The sequence below is a fragment of the Selaginella moellendorffii genome, unplaced genomic scaffold, assembly GCF_000143415.4.
Source record: "Selaginella moellendorffii unplaced genomic scaffold, v1.0 SELMOscaffold_84, whole genome shotgun sequence".
NCBI lineage: Eukaryota > Viridiplantae > Streptophyta > Lycopodiopsida > Selaginellales > Selaginellaceae > Selaginella > Selaginella moellendorffii.
Window position 1 is genome coordinate 758,160 of NW_003314345.1, and position 26,395 is coordinate 784,554.

At 51.2% G+C, this 26,395-nt stretch overlaps 4 protein-coding genes across 10 annotated transcripts; 2 read left to right on the plus strand and 2 right to left on the minus strand.

Annotated features, from left to right (window-relative positions):
- The first annotated feature begins 104 nt into the window (after positions 1 to 104).
- Positions 105 to 3,445, plus strand: LOC112341512 (xyloglucan galactosyltransferase MUR3-like). 6 transcript variants are annotated; one of them, XM_024661736.1, is made up of 6 exons: positions 175 to 289; positions 354 to 577; positions 650 to 1,422; positions 1,498 to 1,553; positions 1,632 to 1,793; positions 1,861 to 3,445. In XM_024661736.1, exons 5-6 carry the CDS (start codon positions 1,789 to 1,791, stop codon positions 3,419 to 3,421), a joined length of 1,566 nt encoding a protein of 521 aa, XP_024517504.1. In that variant the 5' UTR covers positions 175 to 289; positions 354 to 577; positions 650 to 1,422; positions 1,498 to 1,553; positions 1,632 to 1,788; the 3' UTR covers positions 3,422 to 3,445. The 6 variants fall into 6 exon arrangements, with proteins under 6 accessions (XP_024517500.1, XP_024517504.1, XP_024517505.1 ...); XM_024661737.1 differs by having other exon boundaries at positions 354 to 1,422; positions 1,856 to 3,445; XM_024661733.1 differs by having other exon boundaries at positions 354 to 1,376; positions 1,475 to 1,553.
- A 21-nt stretch (positions 3,446 to 3,466) lies between these two features.
- Positions 3,467 to 5,689, plus strand: LOC9651882 (pentatricopeptide repeat-containing protein At2g34400). Its single transcript, XM_024661690.1, has one exon. The coding sequence runs from the start codon at positions 3,467 to 3,469 to the stop codon at positions 5,687 to 5,689; it is 2,223 nt and encodes a 740-aa protein (XP_024517458.1).
- A 274-nt stretch (positions 5,690 to 5,963) lies between these two features.
- On the minus strand, positions 5,964 to 25,439 carry LOC9651944 (G-type lectin S-receptor-like serine/threonine-protein kinase SD2-5). Of its 2 annotated transcripts, XM_024661614.1 has the most exons (2): positions 25,405 to 25,439; positions 5,964 to 8,510 (listed from the first exon to the last, which is right to left on the minus strand). In XM_024661614.1, exon 2 carries the CDS (start codon positions 8,383 to 8,385, stop codon positions 6,007 to 6,009), a length of 2,379 nt encoding a protein of 792 aa, XP_024517382.1. In that variant the 5' UTR covers positions 8,386 to 8,510; positions 25,405 to 25,439; the 3' UTR covers positions 5,964 to 6,006. The 2 variants fall into 2 exon arrangements, with proteins under 2 accessions (XP_024517382.1, XP_024517381.1); XM_024661613.1 differs by lacking the exon at positions 25,405 to 25,439 and having other exon boundaries at positions 5,964 to 8,647.
- LOC112341473 lies at positions 21,432 to 21,939 on the minus strand. The gene is made up of 2 exons (XM_024661615.1): positions 21,768 to 21,939; positions 21,432 to 21,686 (listed from the first exon to the last, which is right to left on the minus strand). The coding sequence occupies exons 1-2, from the start codon at positions 21,920 to 21,922 to the stop codon at positions 21,458 to 21,460; spliced, it is 384 nt and encodes a 127-aa protein (XP_024517383.1). The 5' UTR covers positions 21,923 to 21,939; the 3' UTR covers positions 21,432 to 21,457.
- Positions 25,440 to 26,395: the final 956 nt, after the last annotated feature.

Genomic DNA, 26,395 nt, shown 5'->3' on the forward strand with positions numbered 1-26,395 from the left:
GGAACCAACCCGGTTGAATGCTGGTAATGAAAGTTTCGTATCTAGTAGTAGTAACGCTTCCTCTGTCTGATGATTCCTCTTTTTCTTGCTTTTCTTCTTATAGATCCATGGTTGCTGTCATTCAATCCAGATTCCTCGGTCGCCATTCATGGCGGCTCCTTCTTTTCCTTAAACGTGACACTGGCACTGCTCCGAACGAGTTAAGGCACTGTTCCTCGCCTGGAATTGTGTGGCGACGTTTGCGACGGACAACATGCCTGCATGTGGTGAATAGTTTTTTCCTTGGAAGGTACTCCTGACTTGACTTGGCTTAAACTTCTGCTATCTACTTTAACCTTTCTTTGTTAGTGCAGTGCAGCGCAGCAGCGGAATGATTCTATGATTGGAAGGAGGAGACGTGTTCATCCTAAAAGGACGAATTCCAGTGAAACCGGACTTCTACAATTTGATGTCGGAATGGAACTCCAAGCTACATATTTTAGTGGGTCAGAAGGCCGAAAGGGTGATAGACACATTTGAACAGCAGCCTGAGCGCTTGTACCAAAAATTCGGAGTCGTTTCAGAGATGACAACACAGGTACTTCAATTCAAGGCTGGTCGAGATGAGTTTGACGACGCTATTGCAACATCTGCTCTCCCTTTGTTCCAGTCGTTGATAGACTCCACTGAGCATAGTGGAACTACTTTTGTGGCTAAGTCGGCTGGAGTACCCAAGTTTTGTTGAAGCTAAAGATCAGCAGCCTTTAGCTCGCGGCACTTGAGAACGTCGATTCGTGAGAGGATCATGGACCAGTGCCGGGAATCGCCGCAGTCGGTGGCGTGATGAAGCTGTTCGAGGAGTCGGTCTTCTGCCTACAGCCGCAGGGAGATTCTTTCACCCGGCGTCGACTCGATGCTCGCCGGGTGCATGCCGGTCTTCTTCCACCCGGACTCGGCTTACTCGCAGTTTGTGTAGTACCTCCCACGGAACCATCACAAGTACTCGGTTTTCATCTCCGAGATCGATGAGGATTGAGAGCGTGCTCCGACAGATCCCCGCCGATGAAGTCCTCGGGATGAGAGAGGAGGTGATCCAGCTGATCCACGCAAGACGCCTTCAACGTTGCGGTGGAGGCTGTTATTGACATGCGAACGGCTCTCTTGCAAGGCAAGGATGACGACGAGCTGAAGGGGCGGAGGCTGACGAGCTTAATGGTCCGGAGGATTCAATTCGGTGTTGGCAGTCTCAGGCGGGAAGAAAGAAGCAGTGAATGGTGGCAGGCAAAGCCCCGCCGCTCCTACGCCGACGATTGTAAATTTCGTAGAGAAAAGGTTTCGCTATGGATGTGGAAGGAGGCTTAAGTGATTTCTTCGTGCTTAAAGTTCCAGAGTTTCAGGTGAGAAATGGAGCGTGGATTCTTTTGAAACTCGACTTTACAAGAGGTTCTTACCGTCATTTACTTCAAAAGTTCTTTCAAAATAAATTCCAATGCAGGCTTTTTTCTTCTCTTTTTTCAGTGGGAGAGATAGGAGCACAGACTTTGAATACGGGAACCAACTGGGTTGAAATGCTGGTAATGAAAGTTTCGTATCTAGTAGTAGTAACGCTTCCTCTATCTGATGATTCCCTTTTTTTGTTTTTCTTCTTATAGATCCATGGTTGCTGGCATTCAATCCAGATTCCTTGCCTGGCTTGTCGCCATTCATAGCGGCTACTTCTCTTCTTTAAACGTGACACTGGCACTGCTCCGAACGAGTTAAGGCAGCTTGAAATTGTGTGGCGACGTTTGCGACAGACAACAGGCTTGCATGTGGTGAATGCTTTTTTCCTTGGAAGATACTGACTTTTAGAGACTTTTTAACCTTCCTTTGTTAGTGCAGTGCAGCGCAGCAGCAAAACGGGAAGTCCACCCTGGGAAACGACCGAGGATGCACGATGGCTTCTTGGTTTTGGAGCTGCAGTTGTGGCTGCTGGATGGTGGTCACGGTGATGGCTACATGGTGCCTCGTGTTGCTGCTGGTTTCTGAGTACTGGATCGCATTGGACAAGGCTGCCGAGACTGAGATTGTTGCAGCCGCCGCGTCATACATCATTTCTACCAGAGAAACACCGAGCTCGAGGCTTCTTGAGAGGCGTTTGACAGCAGATAAGCGTCAAATAGGAGGGGTGCGAGCAGGGAAGAGGAAAACACGCTGCCGTGGAAGGTACGTCTATATGTACACGCTCCCTGCAAGCTTCAATCGGGGATTGCTGGAGCAGTGTGACAGGCTCAGCGTTTGGACGAATATGTGCCCCCACATAGCAAATGCAGGACTCGGGCAGCCTCTCAACGATGTCGCTCTGGACCTCACGTCTCGAGCGGGGTGGTATGCGACAAACCAGTTCTCGGCGGAGCTCATCTTTCACGAGAGCATGAAAGGGTACGAGTGCCTCACCAGTGACTGGAAGCGAGCAACGGCGATTTACGTTCCGTTCTACGCAGGATTCGAGATGTCGAGGCACGTCGGGCAGAAGAATGTGAGCGTGAGAGACGAGGCCGGGAAGAGACTGGGGAAGTGGCTACAGAGACAGGAACAGTGGAAAGCTTCCGGTGGCAGGGATCATTTCATGGTGTCAGGCAGGATCACTTGGGACTTTATCCGGAGCTCGAGCAGTCCGGAGTCGTGGGGAAACAATCTCCTGCTGCTGCCTTGGACGAGAAACATGTCGGTTTTGCTGATCGAGGCTCGTCCCTGGCTGCCCAACGAGCACGGGATCCCGTATCCGACGTACTTTCATCCATCGACAGCGTCTCAGCTCCAAAGCTGGCAGCAAAGGCTGAGGCACTCTTTTAGAAGCAGGAGGAGGCGGTTGATCGGGTTTGTGGGAGCCGTGAAGGCCAAGAACTTGGTCCGGGACAGGGTTTTTGATCAGTGCCGGAAGTCATCGCAGCACTGCCGGATGCTGGATTGCCAAGGAGAGAGCGGTGGAGAGTGTCACGATCCTCACAGGGTGATGGAGCTGTTCTTGAGCTCGACGTTTTGCCTCCAGCCTCGGGGAGACTCTTTCACTCGGCGTTCCACTTTCGATTCGCTGCTTGCCGGATGCATCCCGGTGTTCTTCAGCGAGTACTCGGCTTACAGCCAGTATGCGTGGAACCTCCCGGCGGACAGCAGCAGCTATTCGGTCTTGATACCGGAGTCCGAGCTGGTGATGGATGGAGTGATCGAAACAAGGCTTTTGTCGATCGAAGTGGAGGAGATCCAGCGCATGCAAGAGAAGATTGTGGAGATGGTGCCGGAGTTGAGCTATGCCGACCCGCGCTTCCAGGGAAGAACAGAATTTGTCGATGCGTTTGGAGCTGTGGTACGAGGCGTCACGAGGCTGGTAGGAGAGAAGAAGAAAAACGTCTCATTGAGGACGAAACGTAAAATTCTTCCGAGATTTACGGAAGAACCCTAAATCTCAACTGTCATGTTCAGCTGACTATCCTTTTTTGTGTCTTTGATGATCCTCCAGAGCGACTACTTTGGAGTGGAGAGGACTTCCCAGGTCCGGGCCATGCCCAGATCAGGAGCTCCAGAGCAATCGAGATCGCTACTCATGACAGTGTGCCGGCAGAAGCTGGAGATTCCCAAATCGGAGGACGCGATGGAGCACTCGGCCAAATTTGCCGCGCGAGACAAGCCTCGCAAGCTCCGGGATCAGCATTCTTGCAGCTCGACCACCATCGGCAGCGCCGGCGGCCTCGATTCCTTGCGATGCGACGTCCGGATGCTGGAAGATCGATCAAACCCATCGTCTTTGGATGTGGAGGCGTGTGGAGTGCTGCTGAGAAGGTGCGCTCTCCACAGGGCTCTCGAGGAGGGCAAGCGCCTCCACCGGCAAATCGTCGCGAGCCGCGAGAGTGGCAACACTTTCCTCGTGAATCTCGTCGTGCTCATGTATGGCAGCTGCGGTAGGATCCACGACGCACTCCAGGCCTTCCACTCGATCGATCCTCGCAATGCCCACTCGTGGAACATCATGATTGCAGCATTTGCCCAGAATGGGCATCCGCGCGAGGCGCTGGATCTCTACTGGAAGATGGACCCGGGGCTGAGTCGATCGAGCGTGAGCTACTGTGCGGCGCTGGGGCTGTGCGCCAAGCTGGGCGCCATCGCCGACGGGAGGAAGATCCACGAGAGCGTGCGAGGGACGGTGTTTGAGAGCTATGGCGGCGCTGGAAGCGTGGGGATCGCGCTCGTCAACATGTATGGGAAGTGCGCGTGCCCGGAAGAGGCCAGGATTGTCTTCGACAAGCTCCGCCACCGATCAAACGTCTGCTGGAACGCGATGATCTCAGCCTACGCGCAGAACCAGCGGGGATCCCAAGCGATCGATCTCTTCCGGCGTATGGATCACGAGGGGATGGACTTCACCGCCATCACCTTTGTTAGCGTCATCGATGCCTGCGCGAAGGAGAAGCTCTCCGCAAGCCGCGAGCTCCTGGCGCGGCAGATCCACGCTCGCGCTGCGCAGCGCGGTCTCCTTCCTGGCGACGTGATCGTCGGCAGTGCGCTCGTCAACATGTATGGCAAGTGGGGGATGATCCGCGACGCGCAAGCGCTCTTCGACTTGATGGAGCGGAGGAACTGCTTCACCTGGTCGGGGATGATCGCGGCCTACGCGCAGATCGGCCAGCCCCGGCGCGCGCTGGAGCTCTTTCGATCCATGGACGTGAGACCCAACAACGTGACGCTCATCAGCGTGCTAGACGCATGCACGCAGCTGGGCGACGCTGCCACTGCCAGGATCGTCCGCGAGCTCTTCGATCGATCACGAGAAGAGGGCATCGATCGGGATGGTACCGGCGCCATCACTCTCGGCAACGCGCTCATCAACTTCTACGCCAAGGTTGGCGACTGGGAGCTCGCGCGCGAGATCTTCGAGAGGATGCCGCGCAAGAGCGTCGTCACCTGGACGTCGATGCTCTCGGCCTACGCGCGCAATGGCCACTCCGCGCAAGCGCTCGAGCTCTTCCACCGCATGGAAGGATTCGAGCTGCAGTCACACCCGGTGACGATCATCAGCGCGCTTGACGCCTGCGCGGACGGAGCCGGATCGCTGAAGGAGGGGCGGCGGATCCACCAGCAGCTCCTCCAGAGCGGGATCAAGCCCGACGGCGCGGTCGCCAACGCTGTGATCAGCATGTATGGCAAGAGCGGCAGTGTAAGCGAGGCCTGGGAGGTGTTCGCGGCCATGACTGATCGAAGCGTGGTCTCGTGGACGTCCATCTTGGCTGCGTTTGCCGAGCACCAATCCATCGACGAGGCGTTCGCGATCCAGAGGATGATGTGCCAGGAGGGGATGGATCCCGACGATGTCACCTTCATAAGCCTGCTCTTCGCTTGCAGCCACGCCGGGAAGCTCGAGCAAGGCCGCGAGGTGTTCTTGGCGATGGTGGCGGACTTTGACACGAGGCCGATGGTGGAGCACTACCGGTGCATGGTGGACTTGCTGGCCAGGACGGGGAGGTTGGCGGAGGCGGAGGAGCTGGTGCGGAGGATGCCCGGCGGCGCTGACCTCGTGTGCTGGTCAACGCTGCTCAACGGGTGTAAGCTCCATGACAACGAGGAGCACGCCAAGAGGGCCGCGGATGGCCTGTCGGTTGCCACGCCCGGCAGCTCCGGGGCTTTTGTGCTGCTGGCCCAGAGCCTGTGCGCCAAGGAATCTTCCAAGGCCCGTTGACCACATTGGACTTTTGCCTTTGTATATGTCCTGAGTTTAGCTTTTTTAAACAGTCAACTCAATCGAGAGCAGCTGAGATTAGTTTGCTTGTTAAGTGGAGCATGGATTACTTGAACTTCTTTTTTTCCTTGGCCGTCTTGATCAGGTCAAATTTTGTTTGCAGTTGCTTGGCCGCTCCTCGTTGGCTTCCTTCTGTGTGGGCTTCCAGTGTTTCTAAGTTGACTCATCAAGCTTGGGTCGCCATTTGAAGTTGCCAATAATTCTAAGCATCGTCATCACAAAGGTTTGAAACTTCATTAAAGAATTGACAACAAATCTCATCTCGCAGACACAGTGTCGGTGTCCAAAAAGAAATTCTTGGAAGTAGCGGTAGAGGAGGAGGAGCCACTGTTGAGGTCGAGGCGAAGCTCCCCTTTGGACGCGAAGAACAGGCCTTCGACGGGGACTTTGCTGTCCACGGTCGAGGAGCCTTCGAGCATTTGGACAACGCTGCCCATGGACGGCCTCGCGCTCGCATTCTCTTGCAGGCACAGGAAAGCGATCCTGATAGCTCTCACGACTTCCCCCTCGTCCGCCTGGCTAGAGATCCTGGGATCGACCACGTCCATGTCCCTGCCTTGCTGGACCAGCTCCAAGCAAAAGCTTGGTAGATAAAACTTCTCCGTCTCCGAGACCCGCGAGAAGCACTTCCGCCCGCTGATCACCTCCAGCAGCACCACTCCAAAGCTGTAAACGTCGCTCTTCTCGGTGATGGAAGCCTCGAGCAGCCACTCCGGAGCCAGGTATCCTGGAGTCCCTCGCATCGTCGTCATCACGTAGCTTTGGTCGCGAGACATGAGCCTGGAGAGTCCAAAGTCCGCGACTTTAGCCACGAAAGACTTGTCCAGGAGTATGTTCTGCGGCTTGATGTCGAGATGGATGATCCTTTGCATGCATTCTTCGTGAAGGTACGCAAGGCCTCTCGCCATCCCCAGCACGATCTCTATGCGTTGCTTCCAGCCTAGCACCATCAAGTTCTTCTCGGAGTCCTGGTAAATCCACTTGTCCAGCGATCCATTCGTCATGTGCTCGTAGACGAGGAGCCTGTTTGATCCCTCCGAGCAAAACCCGAGCAGCTTTACCAGGTTCCAGTGATGGAGACTTCCCAGCACTGCCACCTCTGCGTAGAATTCCTTCTTTCCCTGTCCCGTGCCTTCGAGCTTCTTCACTGCCACCGTTCTACCGTCTGGAAGAGTTCCCTCGTACACACCACCAAAGCCTCCAGTGCCGAGGAGCTTGCTAAAGTTGCCGGTGATCCGCCCGAGAGCCGAGAGGGAGAAACGCATCGGCCTCAAGTTCTCGATCGACTCGAGGAAGTTGTCACTGTCGTAGTCCACGGCTGCTTTAATGCTCGTCCGCCGTCTCCTGATCCAGAGAAACACCAGGACGACGAGCAAGAGGGTTCCAAGAACCGAGACGACGATCCCGGCAATGACTCCAGCCGAGAGCTTGGAGCTTGTTGTCCCTGCTATTCTCGTCGCCTTGATATAACCAACGTGAGATTGAGTGGAAACTCGCTGGAGGGTGCCCGTATTGTCGACCGTGAAGCACGAGTTGGATTCTTCCCAGAAGAAAAATGCCGAGCACGAGCAGTTCCTCAAGCACCTGCCGCGGCACTCGTCGATGGTGACTTGCGAACCATTTACATACTTGCTGGAGAAGTGTTCCACTCCAGGAACTGGAACGAACTCGAGAGATTCGATGTCGCTGCAAGACTCCACTGCCGGAGCGGAGCAAGTGTCTGTCCAGCCAGCCGTGGTTCCGTCCGAGTTCAAGCACCCGACACAAGCGCTGCTCGAGCAAATTCCAAAAGGCTGGCACCGCTGAGGCAGCAAGCACGAGTCATTCCTCGCGAGAAGATTGTAACTATCCGACCATACGAGCAAACTCTCCAGAGTATACGCGTGAAGATCCCCGTCAAACTCAAGCCGGATGAACGACTGGTTACGTGGAGTGTTTGCCGATGATCTCGTGAGCAGAAGACCTCCCGTTGCATTCAAGCCACACAGAGCTTGAGACCTCGTTCCGGACGGAGCCGTGTCGTTGCTAAGCATCATGTTGAGCACTAGATTCAAACCATCTCCATTGAGAACCGCCGCTGCGAGCGAGTCACAAGCCTGTCGAGCAGCTGTCAGAGTGTCAACTCCATGGTATCCTCGAATCCAGTAAGGCTCTTGACGAGTCCCCGAGAAGTTGGAGTAGAGAACCAGACCACCGGGTTCCATAACTAGAGAGTAGAATCCTGGAGAGGGATCGGTCCTGCTCCTCCGGCTCTGGAGCCTCATTCCCGGTCGAAGGACTTGGCCAGCCATCAAAGTATCTGTGGGACGATCGAAGCTTTGCCACAAGATGGTGTTGTTGCGAAACACCACCAAGTTCCCAGTCTCTCGCACAACTTCCACCCGGGTAGCTCCCCTGTTTGCTGTTCCAGTCGACCACACCAGCCTCCCGTCGCGATCTCTCAGCACGAGATCACCGTCCGAGGCGAGAGAGAGCGTGGCGTTGAGTCCGACTGGATCTTCCCGGTTTGCCTCCCAGATGATCCTCTGCGTGGTTGGAAAACCCGAGTCGACGTTCATGAGCACTGCGAGTGTGTAGCGATCTGGAGTAGAGTTGACAAAGCCAAGGTTGTAGACGCCACTAAAGAAACCTGTCATTCTCGTGGTAGCGCCATAATCGTCCTGGTTCTCAGAGTTTTGGGTAGCTCGAGCCGGATCATTGAAGAAAATATAGCCAGTGCCAGTGGGCACATCGAAGGCCAGGGACGGCACTGCTACAAATGCTAACAGCACCAATGGCGCTGCAAGGAACAGGAGAGTGGTACCTTGTTTGCTGCGCGCCGAATCCATACTATCATCAGAACCAATCGATGTGCTCTTCCTCCTCTTCTCCGCCTTGAAAATGGATGAGCGCGCTGGCTAGATTGACTGCGTGAAATGGATCAACGCGCCTTTGACCCTGCACTGTATATGAAAAAGTAGTCGGCAGTCGTACAATACGTATAAAACAATATTGGGCTTGGCATTACCTTCGCATTATCCCCCTCTTTGCGAGCCAACGAAGATCTGAGAACGTACACTGACAATCTGGAAAACCAACAAACGAAAATACAAAGATTGGAGAAAACTTGGCCTGAAACATATACATGAAACCTTACACTCACCTGTAGTTACAGTGAACCTCGAATCGGTCGTAATTCTCATGACCGAGATCTAGGAGGGCCTTCTCCAGAAGCACGATCGTCACGAGGATTGATTCATCGGTCTTGAAGTAACTGCCGGACTCTGAAAAGAGAAGCAAGTTTTAAGAACCGAACAAGCGAAGGCGAACAGGAAAAGTAAAGACGTGCCTGAAAGCTTTACCTGAGTCCTTGTCGGTTAGAAAAAAGTAAGGAAAAGAAAAAGAGAAAAGCTCACACCTATGAGCTTTTCTCATAGCTCATCTATGTGGTGCTCTTTTTTCACTCCGAATAGATAGCGATTGATCAGAAGTTTCATAGTGCAGGCTTTGTGATCCTTGTGGTATTATGAAACGGTGTTGTGTTATTATTATGACGGTTGATACATGGTTAAATGTATGGGTTTATCGTGACGATCCGTGGCGGCGTCTGGATCGCTCACGTGGCTGTGTGCTGACGTGGTCTTGTTCACTCCCACACTCCTCCTCAAGGCCAACGTCTAAAGTCAGCCCAAGAGCCTTCGTGAAGACTTCATGTTTAACACGAGGAAGTGGTTTTGTTAGCACGTCCGCTAGCATGGAGTTTGTCGGGCAGAACTCCAGCTCGATCATTCCTCTCTGGATCTGCTCTCGTATAAAATGGAAGCGCAGCTCAATGTGTTTAGTACGAGAGTGGAACCTGGAGTTCTTGGTCAAAGCTATTGCAGACTGGTTGTCACACAATAGCTTGACCACGCCCGTGTTGATTTGTAGATCCTGGAGAAGTCCCTTCAGCCACGCTGCTTCCTTGGTTGCAGCTGCTGCAGCTATGTACTCAGCCTCGGTACTCGACATTGCTGTAATAGCCTGTCGTTTGCTGCACCAGCTTGCGACATTTCCATTTAGCAGGAAAACGTAGCCTGTGGTTGACTTCCTGTTGTCTGGATCCCCGGCCCAATCAGCATCAGAGTAACCAGCCAGCTTGTTGCCGCTCTCGCCTCTGGAGTACTTTAAAGTTAGCTGGTTAGTCCCTGCCACGTACCTCATAATACGTTTCAAAGCCTGCCAGTGTGCTGTGGAGGGACGGTCCAGGTACTTCGCCACTGTTCCCACAGCATACGCAAGGTCAGGCCGAGTGGAGATTACCAGGTAGATCAGGCTGCCGACCATAGAGCGATAGACTGCTCTAGATGCTTTCTCCTCCTCGGGAGATTGATCAAGGTACTCTCCACTCTCAGCAGATAATTTCGTGCCTGTTTCCATGGGAGTAGCAACCGGATTAACATGAGCAAGGCCATACCTCTGGAGCACGTCGGAAACATATTTTGCCTGGCTTAGCTCCAGAGTGCCTCGTTCCCTGTTGCGCGTCACCTGGATACCGAGGCAGAAATGCAACTCACCGAGGTCTTTCATGGCAAATTTAGCGCCAAGGTACGTTTTAAATTTGTGGATCAAACGTAGCTGATTTGCCACGAGAATAGCATCGTCCACATATAGCGCAAGGAACAAATAGCCCTCAGCGTCAAAATATATGTAGAGGTTACAATCAGCAGCACTGCGCACGAAACCAAGGGAAATTAGAAAAGAATCTATTTTCGTGTACCATTGGCGTGGCGACTGCTTGAGTCCGTAGAGAGCTTTGTTAAGCTTGCAAACGAGGTGTTCTTCTCCAGGCTGGATAAAACCAGGAGGCTGAGCCACATACACCTCTTCATCGATGTCGCCGTTAAGGAACGCAGTGCAAACGTCAAGTTGATGGAGCTCGAGATCCAATTCTGCAGCTAAGATTAGTAGCATACGAATGGTTGTGAGTTTCACCACCGGGCTGTAAGTCTCCGAGTAGTCCAGCCCATGAACTTGAGAAAATCCGCGTGCCACAAATCTCGCCTTGTAGCGCTCAATGCTTCCATCAGCGTTGTACTTTTTCTTAAACAACCACTTGGATGAGACGAGCTTTCTGCGAGCTGGAAGTTCAACCAGCGACCAAGTGTTGTTTTTCTGGAGAGAATCATACTCCTCCTGCATAGCTGCCTGCCAGTGTTCAGCTTCTGGTCCATGTAGAGCCGCTTGGGGACCGAGAGAGGCAGGTGGAGCCGACAGAGCCCAGAAGTAGGCACGCTTTCCTATAGGCATCGCCTCCTTGGCTTTAAGAGATGGTTTCACGACACGACCCAAGCGTGTCACCACTGCTGTGCCGGCTGGAGGAGGTGGTAGCTTGGGAATGCTGGGAGGAGTGGTGGCATCTTGATATAACTCGTCGCCAACGAACAGGTCAGCCACAAGCGTGGAAAGATCTGGCTGTTCATTGGTGCTTGAGGATGCAGCCGCTGTGGCCTGTGGAGTCGTCAGAGGAGGTGTCGAAGGAAGAGAAGTACCGTGATCAGCTCCTCCTGCCAGACCGCCTCCTTCGGGCGCTCCTTCAGCAACTCCTCCTGGCTCTGCAGCGGCTGGATTGTCTGGTGCTGGGTGGAGATGTGGAACGTCGTCCAAAATCTCAGAAAGATCCACCAGAGATGGTGGAGAAACAGGAGGGAGTCTCAGGGTATCTCGATAAAGACGAGCTTCATCAAACACCACATCTCGGCTCACCACCAGTTTCCTGCGCTGGCAGTTATAGAGTCGATAGGCTTTTACCTGGGTGTGATAACCCATGAAGATGCATTTCTCGCTCTTGGGATCCAGCTTCCGCCGCTGAACATTGGGAATGTGGGCGTAGGCTATGCAACCAAACACCCTCAAGTGCCCTAACTTGGGGCGCTTCCCAGTCCATACTTGAAACGGCACCTGTCCTGTGGAACGTGTTGGCAGCCGGTTCCGGAGATACACTGCTGTGTTGAGTGCCTCTCCCCAAAACACCTTGGGCATGCCAGCGTGCTGGAGAAGGCAGCGTACACAGTCCATAAGTGTCCTGTTCAGGCGCTCGGCGACCCCATTCTGCTGCGAGGTGTGGGCTGCGGTGTACTCGTGGTGGATGCCAGCCTGAGCAAGAAATGCCAGAAACTCCTTGCTCATATACTCACCGCCGCCATCTGAACGTAGTGTCCGGATGGTACAGCCAGTGGCATTTTCTGCCCAGCTTTTGTAGACCTGGAAGTGATGGTAGACCTCTCCCTTGTGTGCCATGCGAACAGCCACCGCATAGCGTGAGTAGTCGTCAATGAACGAAACGAAGTACCGCTTGTGACTGAGAGTTGCTTCTGGCACATGGCACACATCCGTGTGTACCAGCTGAAGAAATCCTGAGGCGCCATCTTCTGGACTTCTGCATGGAAAGGGTAGTCTTGGCTGCTTCCCCAGTTGGCACGTCTCACATACTCCCAGTTGGCTGGCACCGGTGAGGGTAAAATCATCAGCAAGCTTGTGGCTAGCAAGTAGCTGGATGTCGTGAGAATTGGCATGCCCTAGCCGAGCGTGCTGTGAGACACAAAATCCCTAGGCCCCAAAGTGGAGCCGGAAGGGCGCCACATGGTAGTGGCCAAAGCGAGAGCCAAACGAGCGCAACACGTTTGGACCAAAAGCTCCAACTTGAAAAGTCAAGAGCGGGAGTGGAACTCCCAACGAAGTGCTCGAGGAACGAGCACAAAGCGAGCAAAAGGCAAGGCTCCAAAAAGGGACCCAAAAGGACCAACACATGACACGTGGGAGTGTCCGAGATGGAGTCCGAAGTGGAGTCCGAGGTGGACCCGAGATGGACCCGAGTTGGAGTCCGAAGTGGAGTCCGAGATGGAGTCCGAGGTGGACCCGAGATGGACCCGAGTTGGAGTCCAAAGTGGAGTCCGAGATGGAGTCCGAGGTGGACCCGAGATGGACCCGAGCTGGAGTCCGAAGTGGAGTCTGAGATGGACCCGAGATGGAGTCCGAGATGGAGTCCGAGATGGAGTCTGAGGTGGACCCGAGATGGACCCGAAATGGAGTCCGAGATGGAGTCTGAGATGGACCCGAGATGGAGTCCAAGATGGAGTCCGAAGTCAAGACCGAGACCGGGACCGAGACCGAGACCGAGACTGAGATCGGGACCGAGACCGAGACCGAGGCCGAGGCCGAGACCGAGCCCGAGCCCGAGTCCGAGTCCGAATCCGAGTCCGAGTCCGAGTCCGAGTCCGAGTCCGAGTCCGAGTCCGAGTCCGAGTCCGGAGCCTGAGAGGGTGAAAGCCCAAAGCGTTCGTCTCCCAGACCCTGGGGGGTTTGGTGAGCTCCAAAAGTATAGTAGGGGAAGGACTGCAGTGGAGCCAGTTTGGCCAGGAAAGGCCAGTTTGGCCCAGGAAGGCCAGACCCAGTGTTGGGTGATGAGCTGCCCACTGGGAAGTCCAAGACTAGAGTGAACACAGACCGACAAGCGGGGTGGCTTGGTGAAGTGTTCAAGAGCCAGCTCTAGTTCCCCCGGGAGATCGACTGGCCGATGCTCCCAGTCCAAGTGTGGGTGGCACTACCTACTTGGATACCTGGTGTGGCTCAACGGAACCCGCTCTAAGCCCATGGCTAGAGCACCCAAGGGCAGAAGGCGAGGAGAGTACCCAGGTGGCTCGCGTAAGGCCACGGTGTTCCGAAATGTTGTCCCAAAGGCCTAGACTGTGGAAAGGAAGAGGAGCAGTCCTTTGGGGTAGTGACCAAGGACACAGTCGTGTGGTGAGGAAGTCCCAGAGGACTGTGGGACTTAGTGGTCGGGCCTGTGGGTCTCGATCCAGTGGTAGTGTTGGCAAACACGGCCAGGGGCAGAAAGGGACTTAGTGGGGACTGACAAAGGGATATTGGGGAAGGCTATTCCCCTTGTCGGTGGGCATCCTAAGGATGCTAAGGAGTGGATCTGAGATGACCACTCACGGATGGTTTGCCTAGTCTTGGGGAGCCAAGACTGTGATGCAAGTGGTATTGGACTACCAGTGTGGCAAAGGTGATTGGGCATGGCCTTAGCGTAACGGGCTGCTATGTCGGTGGTACCTTTGAGTGTCGGTCATGGGATCGGACACGTGGAGCACTTGGACCAAGTGCAAATGTTGAGTGGCATGGATGCCGTTCTCGGGGCTAGCAAATCCCAAGTCCTGGATTGGACTTATGGAGGTTGTGAATGAGACTCCTCCAAGTGGTCGGAGGTGTGGTTAAGTGACTAAAGTAGAATGGAAAATTTAGTCGCTTACAATTTGGTATCGGAGCTGTTCCTTAGTCCGACTTTTATTGGTGCTCAAGTATATCACCACTAGTGTTGGCATCGGAAGGTCCGAGGAGTGGGCCTATCCTTGAGGAGTAGCAAGTCTGGAAGACATGGCTCTCCATTACAGTTCATGTGTGAACTTGTAGACGAGGTGGTGGATAGAAAAGGGCCAATAATGGAACGACTTTGGGATCTTGGGAACAGTGCAAGGTTTTCCTCATTGAGTTGAGGATGTGATCTGGATGAGCATTTGTCTCAGCAAATTGGCTTAGGTTGTTGTGGTAAACAACTAAAGTTGGGATCACGGGAAAGATAGAGACTCCAAAACAATAAAGGAGTCACAAGATTATCCTCATATAGTTGAGGTTGGTGCTCATGAATGTGAGACCAAAGGTAATGACCGTGGAAGGTCAAATACGGAAGAGGACTCAAGTCCTTGAAATGGTAGCCGGGGCTACCTCTAATAAATGCTGGAACAACCCAAGGAGTTGGGGGTGTATTAAGTGGATGAGTTGGTATTCTCATCACATGGACAAGTAGTCCTAAGGGGCAAAGGTTGCCCCCAGAGAACAAAATCAAGTGTCGGAGTAACACTTTTGAAAATAGTCCTTTTGAGTAGGACAGGAATGCAATAAGTGTATTCCAGTGAGCTAGTGCCTCACAAGTAGGACCTTACGAGTCTGTGGATTGACCAAGTCCAAAACTGCTGGATGACTCAAGTAGAGTCAACGGATGGTCCTAAAAAGGACTGAATGAAGCATTTGGACTGAGGTGCGTTGTACCCCACAAAGGATGGGGGGGGATCATAGGATCCAAGGATGAGAACAGAGAGTATCTCATCGATGGCAAAATGTGCCATGCTAAAGTTATAGGAAAGGTGTTCCCAGAAGAAAACAACTTTGACATGAAGTTGTGTGTGACCTCTATGGGGCAGTGCTAACAGATGGTTGGCATGAAAAAGAGCGGTGTTGGTCTTGGCAAAGACTTAGACACGAATGGAAATGTCATAGAGGTAGGCTCGTGGAGCCGATAGTGTGGAGACACCAAATGTGCCAAGGTGTGATACCTTGAGGCTATGTTGGTGGGTTCATGAGAACCCCTTGCCAAAGGAATCCCAATGGAAATGGGAATGGCATAGCCTAAGCTGCAGAGCATGCAGTTGGAGTGTGGTGACCCAGATAGTGATGGAGGTGTGAAAGCACCAAGTAATGAGTTGTAGGACTTGACAACTATGAGGCAACTAAGCAAGAGGTGCAAAATAACTGGTTAAATGGGTAGAAGGTAGCTACCCAAGACTTCTAGTATAGGGAAGTCGGATATACCCTTACGGGGGATAAGTTGCTTATGTTGCGATATAGTAAGTCAATGTCATAAAAGGAAATACTCATTGTCAAGAAAGCCATCATTGGGACACCCGAACACTCTAGAACACCAGAAGGTGGTGTTTGATGTCGCGAGGGCAATGGATAAAGCCCAAGGGACTAAGTCCCTAGCGAATGATGGATAGAAGGTGCTATCCAAATGTCCAAGGTTGCGGAGACAGGAGAGGACTGTCTACCCAAGTTGGACAAAGCCAAAAATGGAATTTTGGCAAGGCTAGTGATGGGCATGTAAAGGCCCATAAGCAACAATGTAACCCCAGTGTGTGGGATTATAAGCTGAGCATACCCGGATTGAGGAACCACTCCCTGGGCTATTGGGTAGGTTCATCCCTAAGAATACTTGCTAAGGCATGATAGAAAGTGCAAAGCTATCCTCCTGGTCTGGAGGAGAATGACCGAAGGAAAGGTGTGAAGCCAAAGGCAAGTAGTGTTGGGATGGAACTAAACCATAGAAATCAAAGGGCATATCCAACAGTGGTTATGAAAGTTGGGAGTGGAGAATCAAGAGGGTGCTCAAGGATGTTGTTGCTAGCAACCGTGATGCCATGGAGAGTCTAAAATATGGAATTGTCCATGTTAGACTATATGGCAACTATAAAGCTTGCGAAAGGGGAGGCCTTAGCAAGCTGAGGGACAGAGTTCCTTCAAGGTTCCCAAAGACGATTCTAGGTAGCGTAGTACCTAAAAAGGCCAAGTGTAAATGGTTCATGGAACGTGCGAAATCAGAGTGGCGCAGCAGGAGCGTGGTCTTGAAGCTTGCCATGAGGCAAGGTTATCAAGGTTAGGGAAGTAGTTCCCGAGTGTTCAAAGAGAGGGCTTTGAACGAAAGTCGATGGTCAAGGACTTTCACGCTTATGCAGGAACCATGTTACAATGGTCGGAGGACTTGCCAAGTGAGATTGGCACGTCGGGGGAACAAAGACCCTAGTTGAAGGTGATATCTTCAAAAAGGGTGGGCCAGGGGGCCGAGCATGGAGGAGTCCATACATGATCACAGACATGTCAAGTGAGAGGACTTGGCAGTGTGGAGGAACTAGGTTCCTAAGCTGTGATCTGTAGCGCGCTTTAAAAATAGGTTGGTGCACCGGCGTGGGGAGTCACGCCAGGCATCTAGCGTGATGCCGTCCGTAGATGCATATACGGAGGTTGGGTTCGAGTCCCGACCCTCTAGTGCTTGGGTTCGAGTCCCAAATCACTAGGGCGTGGTGATGGTTTGGAATATGAGGACACTCATATTTCGGTGGTCATGGACTCTCAGTGGGGAGACTGGTTTGGGCACACCGCCAAGCGAGGGATGCCTCGGAGTCGTGATGCACGGTTAGATTGCTTAGTGTGAAAGCTCGGCATATCTAACTTGAACGCTTTGGTGCAAGTGGCACCAAGGTCGTGGTGAGTGAGATGGGGACACCTAATCTCAGTTGCTATGAACCCTTGGCCGTAAGGGCTAGCTTGGGTGCACCACCAAGTGTGGGGGATGCCCCCGGGGTTATAGTCAACAACTTGGAGGTCTAGAAGACCAAGTACCTCTTGGCAACTCTGTTAAGGTGCCAAGGTGAGATCACTAGGTGATCTTATGGCCAGATAAGGACAAGGTCCTTGGTTTGCTAAGGAATGAAGTTCCTGGTTCAAAATGTTGAAATTGAACTGTTTAAGATGGTGTGGCTTGGTCGTGATGACCAAGTGGGAAGAGCACCTAAGGGAAATAAACTATGTCCGTCCGATGGCATAGTGAGTCCGAGGAAAGTAGTCTCTATAAAAGACCCATGGGAGGGTCACGAAGTTGGGCCATGGATAGAGCCCATAGCAGAATATGCTAAAGAGACATACTAGGGGTGAACATCCTCCGGACTTGGCAAAGAAGAGTCTTTGCTATGGAACCGAATGGATACCTCAAAAATGGAGGTAGCGATCCGATGTTGCTGGGTGCAACAATCAAGGATAGGAGCAAAGGACTAGTGGCCAAAGTTTGGGCCATGGAATTTAATGGAAGGGATCCAAATGGCAAAGTTAGCCAAGGAACACTAATGTGTTCGATGCTAACAGCTTGTGGGAAAGGAAGCGGACTTTCAAGGATGGATTCCTAAGTGCTCCAATTTGGCGAAGTAAAGGCTCCAAGTGAGGGAGCGGTAAGGTAGCCAAATGATAGGGCCATGGACAGCCCTAGCACAAAGTATGATAAATGGAACTTAGTGCCCAAGGTGGCACGAAATAGAAGAGAGGATGATGGTGCCCTCAAGTAATGAACTTCCTAGGATAGGGAAGTGGAGTTGCACAATCTGTGCAATGCAAGGTGTTGGAGACACCTAGAAAATTGACTTCCAAAAAGTCAAAAGAGTAAAAGTTCCAAGGTGCAAACATTCAATAGATGGAAATTGAGACTATTCGAGAAGGAGTAGTGGGATTGACTTAGAGAAGGGTCTCTAAGAGGTTTAGCGAGAACTAAACCAATAAAAGGGGAGAACCATTACATGTGGTCCAATCAGTCTTTAAGTTGGAGAGACTACGCTCCTTAAAGGATGGACAAGGCATGGTGAGCCTTTGATGTCAAACCATAGACAAAGATTGGCTAGGTGCCAAGGATGGAAATGGTAACACGTGTGGGTGTTACTTTATGAAAGGGTTTACCGTTCGATGAGGACATCGAACTTCGTCTATGGGTGGTGGAGTTGTGAGACACAAAATCCCTAGGCCCCAAAGTGGAGCCGGAAGGGCGCCACATGGTAGTGGCCAAAGCGAGAGCCAAACAAGCGCAACACGTTTGGACCAAAAGCTCCAACTTGAAAAGTCAAGAGCGGGAGTGGAACTCCCAACGAAGTGCTCGAGGAACGAGCACAAAGCGAGCAAAAGGCAAGGCTCCAAAAAGGGACCCAAAAGGACCAACACATGACACGTGGGAGTGTCCGAGATGGAGTCCGAAGTGGAGTCCGAGGTGGACCCGAGATGGACCCGAGTTGGAGTCCGAAGTGGAGTCCGAGATGGAGTCCGAGGTGGACCCGAGATGGACCCGAGTTGGAGTCCAAAGTGGAGTCCGAGATGGAGTCCGAGGTGGACCCGAGATGGACCCGAGCTGGAGTCCGAAGTGGAGTCTGAGATGGACCCGAGATGGAGTCCGAGATGGAGTCCGAGATGGAGTCTGAGGTGGACCCGAGATGGACCCGAAATGGAGTCCGAGATGGAGTCCGAGATGGACCCGAGATGGAGTCCAAGATGGAGTCCGAAGTCAAGACCGAGACCGGGACCGAGACCGAGACCGAGACTGAGATCGGGACCGAGACCGAGACCGAGGCCGAGGCCGAGACCGAGCCCGAGCCCGAGTCCGAGTCCGAATCCGAGTCCGAGTCCGAGTCCGAGTCCGAGTCCGAGTCCGAGTCCGAGTCCGAGTTCGGAGCCTGAGAGGGTGAAAGCCCAAAGCGTTCGTCTCCCAGACCCTGGGGGGTTTGGTGAGCTCCAAAAGTATAGTAGGGGAAGGACTGCAGTGGAGCCAGTTTGGCCAGGAAAGGCCAGTTTGGCCCAGGAAGGCCAGACCCAGTGTTGGGTGATGAGCTGCCCACTGGGAAGTCCAAGACTAGAGTGAACACAGACCGACAAGCGGGGTGGCTTGGTGAAGTGTTCAAGAGCCAGCTCTAGTTCCCCCGGGAGATCGACTGGCCGATGCTCCCAGTCCAAGTGTGGGTGGCACTACCTACTTGGATACCTGGTGTGGCTCAACGGAACCCGCTCTAAGCCCATGGCTAGAGCACCCAAGGGCAGAAGGCGAGGAGAGTACCCAGGTGGCTCGCGTAAGGCCACGGTGTTCCGAAATGTTGTCCCAAAGGCCTAGACTGTGGAAAGGAAGAGGAGCAGTCCTTTGGGGTAGTGACCAAGGACACAGTCGTGTGGTGAGGAAGTCCCAGAGGACTGTGGGACTTAGTGGTCGGGCCTGTGGGTCTCGATCCAGTGGTAGTGTTGGCAAACACGGCCAGGGGCAGAAAGGGACTTAGTGGGGACTGACAAAGGGATATTGGGGAAGGCTATTCCCCTTGTCGGTGGGCATCCTAAGGATGCTAAGGAGTGGATCTGAGATGACCACTCACGGATGGTTTGCCTAGTCTTGGGGAGCCAAGACTGTGATGCAAGTGGTATTGGACTACCAGTGTGGCAAAGGTGATTGGGCATGGCCTTAGCGTAACGGGCTGCTATGTCAGTGGTACCTTTGAGTGTCGGTCATGGGATCGGACACGTGGAGCACTTGGACCAAGTGTAAATGTTGAGTGGCATGGATGCCGTTCTCGGGGCTAGCAAGTCCCAAGTCCTGGATTGGACTTATGGAGGTTGTGAATGAGACTCCTCCAAGTGGTCGGAGGTGTGGTTAAGTGACTAAAGTAGAATGGAAAATTTAGTCGCTTACACGTGCCAGAGCTGGAGAGAGTTGGCAGCCCAGGAGCTGGGGCGAATTGCAAGCAAATGCCCCTGCTCGTGAGTTGAGAGGATCAACTGAGCATTGAGCTTGTAGAGAGTCTCAGCTCGTCTACCAAAAGCTACTGGATGGCCAGTCTCGTCAAAGATGGTGCATCCGTCTGCATTGAAGAGTGTTGAGAAGCCTTGATCTGCTGCTACACCGACTGAGAACACTGTCTGTCCTGCTTCTGGTACGTAGTAGACCTGGTTCACGAGCTTCTCAGCTCCACTCTCCAACTTTATGATGACCGTTCCTTGTCCTTCCACTGTTAAGGGGCGTTTGTCTCCTACAAAGACTTGCTTTTCTTGCTCCAGTGGCCGGTACTTGTGAAAAGCTCTCTTCAATGGTGTGAGGTGCATCGAGGCTCCAGAATCCATCCAGAGCACTTCGGCTTCGGACACAGTGGATGAAGATGCAGCGAGCGTCATCATCAACATCGTGTCAGGTTGGCGTGAAGAAGAGCTTCTTTCAGCGTGAGCTTTCTCTGCGGCTTTCTTGATCCGGCATTCACGCTCCACGTGGCCAGCTTTGCCGCAGTAGTTACATGGGCCCTTGCGTTTTTTATTGGTTGCAAATCCAGGGCTGGGAGAAGGGCTCTTTTGTCCTCGAACAGGGCCATCTCGTTTCTTCCCACCCGATTGCTTTCCCATGATCAAGGCCTGCTCCACCCGAGCAGCCTGAGAGGGCGCCTTTTGTCTCCGCTCGTTCTGCTTTCGTTCTTCCTCGATCAGGTCCGAGTAGAGCGAGTCCAAGTCCTTTCCAGGTACAGCCGAGAGCATCGATGCGAAAGGTTGGAGATCAGGGGAGACAGAGCTCAGAAGGAATGCCTTAGCTTGGTCAAAGGTGATTGCCGCTTCCGCGTCCTTCAGCTCGCTGATCATCGCTTTAAACTTTCCAATGTAAGTGGCCATGGTGTCATCAGGTTGCATTCTCATCGTGAAGAACCTTTGTGTTAGCACCACCTTAGCATTGGCAGCTTTGGCAGCGAAGATTTGTGTAAGGGATGTCCAGTTCTGGTGGGCTGTTTTGGTAAGATCAAGGAGATGAACGAATTCATCCCCAAGACCTAACCCGATGACAGAGAGCGCTTTTCGATTCTTGGAGTCCCAGTCGAGCCGTTGGGTTACATCCGCAGCAGCCGGACGTTGAGTCGTTCCATCCACTATAGGCCAGCAGTCCTTGGCCAAAAGGATAAGCTGTACTTTTGTTTTCCAAGTGGAGAAATTCTGTCCCGTGAACTTTTGGAGAAGTTTCTCCCAGCCCCCAGAGTCCCAAGAATTTCCTGCTGCGTTAGCAGAAGACATTCTATCTATTAATCTAAGAATAGATTAAACAGAGAATTTAGAAAGGACGGCGTGGAGAAGAATCGTGAAAAACTCGGCCGCAACAAGGGCACACCTTCCGGCAGGCTGGGCAAAGAGCTTGTTGGCGCTTTCGCTCCTGGATCTTCCGCTCCACCCGCGCCAGCACTGCCAAAGCCCTCGCGCGCTCCTGAGCCAAGGGTTCCTGGCCCCTTTGATTTTTCATCTGCCACTGTCCTCTGGCCATTAGATCGTTCGCTGCTCCGATACCATGTGGTATTATGAAACGGTGTTGTGTTATTATTATGACGGTTGATACATGGTTAAATGTATGGGTTTATCGTGACGATCCGTGGCGGCGTCTGGATCGCTCACGTGGCTGTGTGCTGACGTGGTCTTGTTCACTCCCACAATCCTCCACTGGTATTCTCCAGCAGCAGGATCGTGGACAGCATCCCAATCCATCGTGAGAGTACCGAATTCCGAGTAGCATCTGTCTTGAACTGTGGAAACAGCCAAACATCGCTCGAGTCTGAAAAGATAAAAATGTTAGAGAAAACGATGGAAGAACAAAGACGTGCCAGGATTTTGCCGCGACAGATTTTCCAACAACCTGTCGAATCGAAGAACCAATAGAAAGGAAAGGCTCGTAGCTTGCCAAGATGCGTTTATCCTCGCAAGGTACACGAGATCTGGCCATGATATCGAACAGCAGAAAAGAAGCGATCTACTCACCGAGGCGCAGGCGCTCGAAATCCGGTAGCGCATTCACAAGGCGCTCAACCCCGCCGCTGCTGCTGCGAGAAAGATCCATAAACCCTAGCTCGTGCCCCGGCATATTCTCTTTTTTGAAATGATTCTTAGAATATTCAATTTTAGGCGTACCGTTAATCCTTTAATTTTCTGGTAAGCTTAAAGCATTCGCACTGCATGCTCACGGATTTATTCGATTCCATAGAAATTCAAGCTTGTACATGAGGTCGTGTCCTCCGACATCATCGGATAAAAAACAGTGCCATACATCTGTGTTCTAGGCGAGGAATTATGGAAATGTGAAACAACACGGATGGATCGCGAGAAAAAGCCAAGATTCAATAACAAAAGGATATTCTCTTTGAGCTTTCAGGGCATCACAGAACAATATGTAGACAGCAATTTCTACCAGATTACTTATTTGATTTAGTAGCACTATGCTGCTGAGGGCGCTTGCTATCTTTGCAAGTCTCATGCCCCCAACCAGCAATACTGCTTGTTTCCTGGCATAAGTTTTCCGACCAGTACACAGCAAATGCCGCGACCAGGCACCTGCGACCTTAGGTCTGATTTGTAGTGTGAGAATGACAGGGGGCGGGGGGGGGGGGGGGGGGGGGCGGCGCTATTATTTCTATCCTAAGAGAAATAGCTATTGACCTCAAACACTCGCCCTAGAAACGGCCATGGCAGGCCATTAGCTACTTTCATAAAATGGGCAAAAATGAGTACACAACCTCATCTCCTACATACAATGTGGTTTTGGGCACATGCCACGTGGTGGCACTGGAAAGAGAATTTTCTTTATAGCCATTTTTTGAGAAAGTATAGTTATAAATGAAAACTATAAATAGAGCTTCATGTGGATATATTTGTGTATTGTGCTACTTTAAAATCCACAAATATCTTTATATTCGTGTGGATCTATTTGTGGATTTTAAAGTAGCACAATATTTATCACAGATTGTTGTAGAAATATTTCCATGTCAATTGCATCTACATGAAGCTCTTTTGTTCAATATTTTCTTCCTAGATTATTAAAAAAATACATTAGTGTCAAGATCTATCAATAACTAAATATCAACTTGAGTGTTTGTTTTGCCATAACATACAAGCATTTATAAAACTTATTATAATATGTCTAAACTTGTTGGCATAGTGAATTTTTCATTGAGCTCTATCACTATTTTTGAATGTGATCAATACTTTTTAGTAGTTGAACAATCATAACTGTTGAATGCCATAATTGTATTTCTCACAATATACACAAAGCTACACTAAAAAGAAATAGGTTGATTCAATTTTTATTTTTTCTTGAATTGGAAGGTAAACTAGCTCATGAGCAATTATAATTGTCATAACCATTCCACATCATAACCTCTTTAATATTGGATAAGTTTACCCCAACAATCACATAGTTTCCCACAAAAAATATAATGTCCCAAATTTTCAATTCAAAACGGGAAAATGAATATACCCATCTAATACCCAAGACATGATCCTCAAAAGTCATCTGAAGGGCTTAAATGGGACATGCAGTCACTACAAAAGAATGAAACATGGATCCATCTGCTGCAGAATCCACTTACACTGATACAGCAGATCTCGTGATTGTTCCAAACAAGCCATTCAACATCAACCCGATACCCTGCAAGCAAGGACAGAAGGTCTTGCCATCCGATGCTTCTTCAACCAATGAATAAAGGTGGAGGAGTCGCATTGGCGAGCCATGAAATGCCATATATCATGGCTGTTACTGTTTGTTCAGATCAGTACCCAGTTGTGAAACAAACGCTGATGCATTCACTGGCATCAAAAAGTTGGAGCACCCACTCCAGTTGATACGGGATTACTACCCTGTACACCATGCTTTCCAAATCAGAAACTAGATTCGTAAAAGGAAACAAACTAACTTGGGTGAGAACTATAAGAAGAAGTTCTGGCAGTCCAATTTCAATACATTTAGCTCCCTGGGAAAAGAAAGGAAAAAGTTCAGGGACAGCGACATTCAAATTGAAAGACATTGCGGGAATCCATACTCAAACAATCCAAGACCAACCAGAGCGGAGAACAACCAAGCCGAGAGGTCAGAACCCGTGCAAGCAAAAAGGAGACTCACTGGAGCAGAGTTCCCCAAAGCCCTCGAAAGCCAAGTACATTGATTTGTCGACGCACAAATCAATGCCCCCTGAATGTCTCAGAATCTCTGAAGATCAAGACAAAGGAAAAGAATGTTTTCACTTGAATGCGAAGAGAATAAAAACTTTCTGACCTCATGATCATCAAAGATAGAGCGAATTCACAATCCTCTAGATTGGAATAACATACGAGAAGGATGGATTCAAATTTATGTGAAATTGTTAGTAAGAAAAAGTTAATTGAGTTTTAAAAATTTCTATTTATAAACTAAAAGTCATTCTTTCTCTTAGATGAAAATTTTTCATAAATTTTTTTAAGCACTACAAGACTCCACTACCAGAGCGGAGCGAGTGTCTGTCCAGCCAGCCGTGGTTCCGTCCAAGTCCAAGCACCCGACACAAGCGCTGCTCGAGCAAATTCCAAAAGGCTGGCAATGCTGAGGCAGCAAGCACGAGTCATTCCTCGTGAGAAGATTGTAACTATCCGACCATATGAGCAAGTTCTCCAGAGTATACGCGTGAAGATCCCCGTCAAACTCAAGCCGGATGAACGACTGGTTACGTGGAGTGTTTGCCGATGATCTCGTGGGCAGCAAACCTCCCGTTGCATTCAAGCCACACAGAGCTTGAGACCTCGTTCCGGACGGAGCCGTGTCGTTGCTAAGCATCATGTTGAGCACTAGATTCAAACCATCTCCATTGAGAACCGCCGCTGCGAGCAAGTCTCAAGCTTGTCGAGCAGCTGTTAGAGTGTCAACTCCATGGTATCCTCGAATCCAGTAAGGCTCTTGACGAGTTCCCGAGAAGTTGGAGTAGAGAACCAGGCCACCAGAGAATAGAATCCTAGAGAAAAATCGCTCCTACTCTGGAGCCTCATTCCCGGTCGAAGGACTTGACCAGCCATCAAAGTATCTGTGGGACGATCGAAGCTTTGCCACAAGGTGGTGTTGTTGCGAAACACCACCAAGTTCCCAGTCTCTCGCACAACTTCCACCCGGGTAGCTCCCCTGTTTGCTGTTCCAGTCGACCACACCAGCCTCCCGTTGCGATCTCTCAGCACGGGATCACCGTCCGAGGCGAGCGTGGTTAGAAAACCCGAGAGCGTGGCGTTGAGTTCGACTGGATCTTCCCTGTTTGCCTCCCAGATGATCCTCTGCGTGGTTAGAAAACCCGAGTCGACGTTCATGACACTGTGAGTGTGCGATCTGGAGTAGAGTTGACAAAGCCAAGGTTGTAGACGCCACAAAAGAAACCTGTCATTCTCGTGGTAGCACCGTAACGTCCTTGTTCTCTGAGTTTTGGGTAGCTCGAGCCGGATCATTGCCAGTGGAGTTGATTCGTGGCACATCGAAGCCCAGGGACCTAACAGCACCAATGGCGCTGCAAGGAACAGGAGAGTGGTACTTTGTTTGCTGTGCGCCGAATCCATACTATCATCAGGACCAATCGATGTGCTCCTCCTCCTCTTCTCCGCGCTGGCTAGATTGACTGCGTGAATGACTGGATCAACGCGACCCTGCACTGTAGATGAAACAATCATAAAACAATTACTGGCCTTGGCATTACCTTGGCATTATCGTCCTCTTTGCGAGCCAACAAAGATGTATGAGAACGTCATGTTTCACACTGACAATCTGGGAAACCAACAAAACGAAAATACAAATTGGAGAAAACTTGGCAATAAGCATATACAACCTGTAGTTGTTCACGTTACAGTGAATCTCGACCGATCCAAATGGGTCAGTATTCTACTCGTGGAGCATCATCGTCTCGGCGTATGCCAAGATCTAGACTCCAGAAGCACGATCGTCACGAGGATGGATTCATCGATCTTGAATTAACCGCCGGACTCTGAAAAGAAGAAGAAACTGTTAAAAACCGAACAACCGAAGAACAGGAAAAACAAAGAGAAAAGCTCACATCTTTGTGCTCTGCTAGCAGCTTTTCACGTCAGTAGATAGCGATCAATCAAAAGTTTCATGGCGCAGGCTTTGTGATCCTCCACTGGTGTCCTCCGGCAGCAGGATCGTGGACAGCAGTACTGAATTCCGAGTGGCATCTGTCTGAACTGTGAATTGTGAAAACAGCCAAACTCTAAAATGAAAAATAAGATTAAAATGTTAGAGAAAACGTGGAAGAACAAAGACATATCAAGATTTTGCCTTCCAATGACCTATCGAATCGAAGAAAGAATAGAAAGGAAAGCTCGTAGCTTGCCAAGCTGCGTTTATCCTCACAATGTACACGAGACCTTGCCATGGATATTTTGATTGATATCGAACAGCAGAGAAGAAGCGATCTACTCCGAAATCCGGTAGCACATTCACAAGGCGCTGTTGCGAAAACTTTGCTC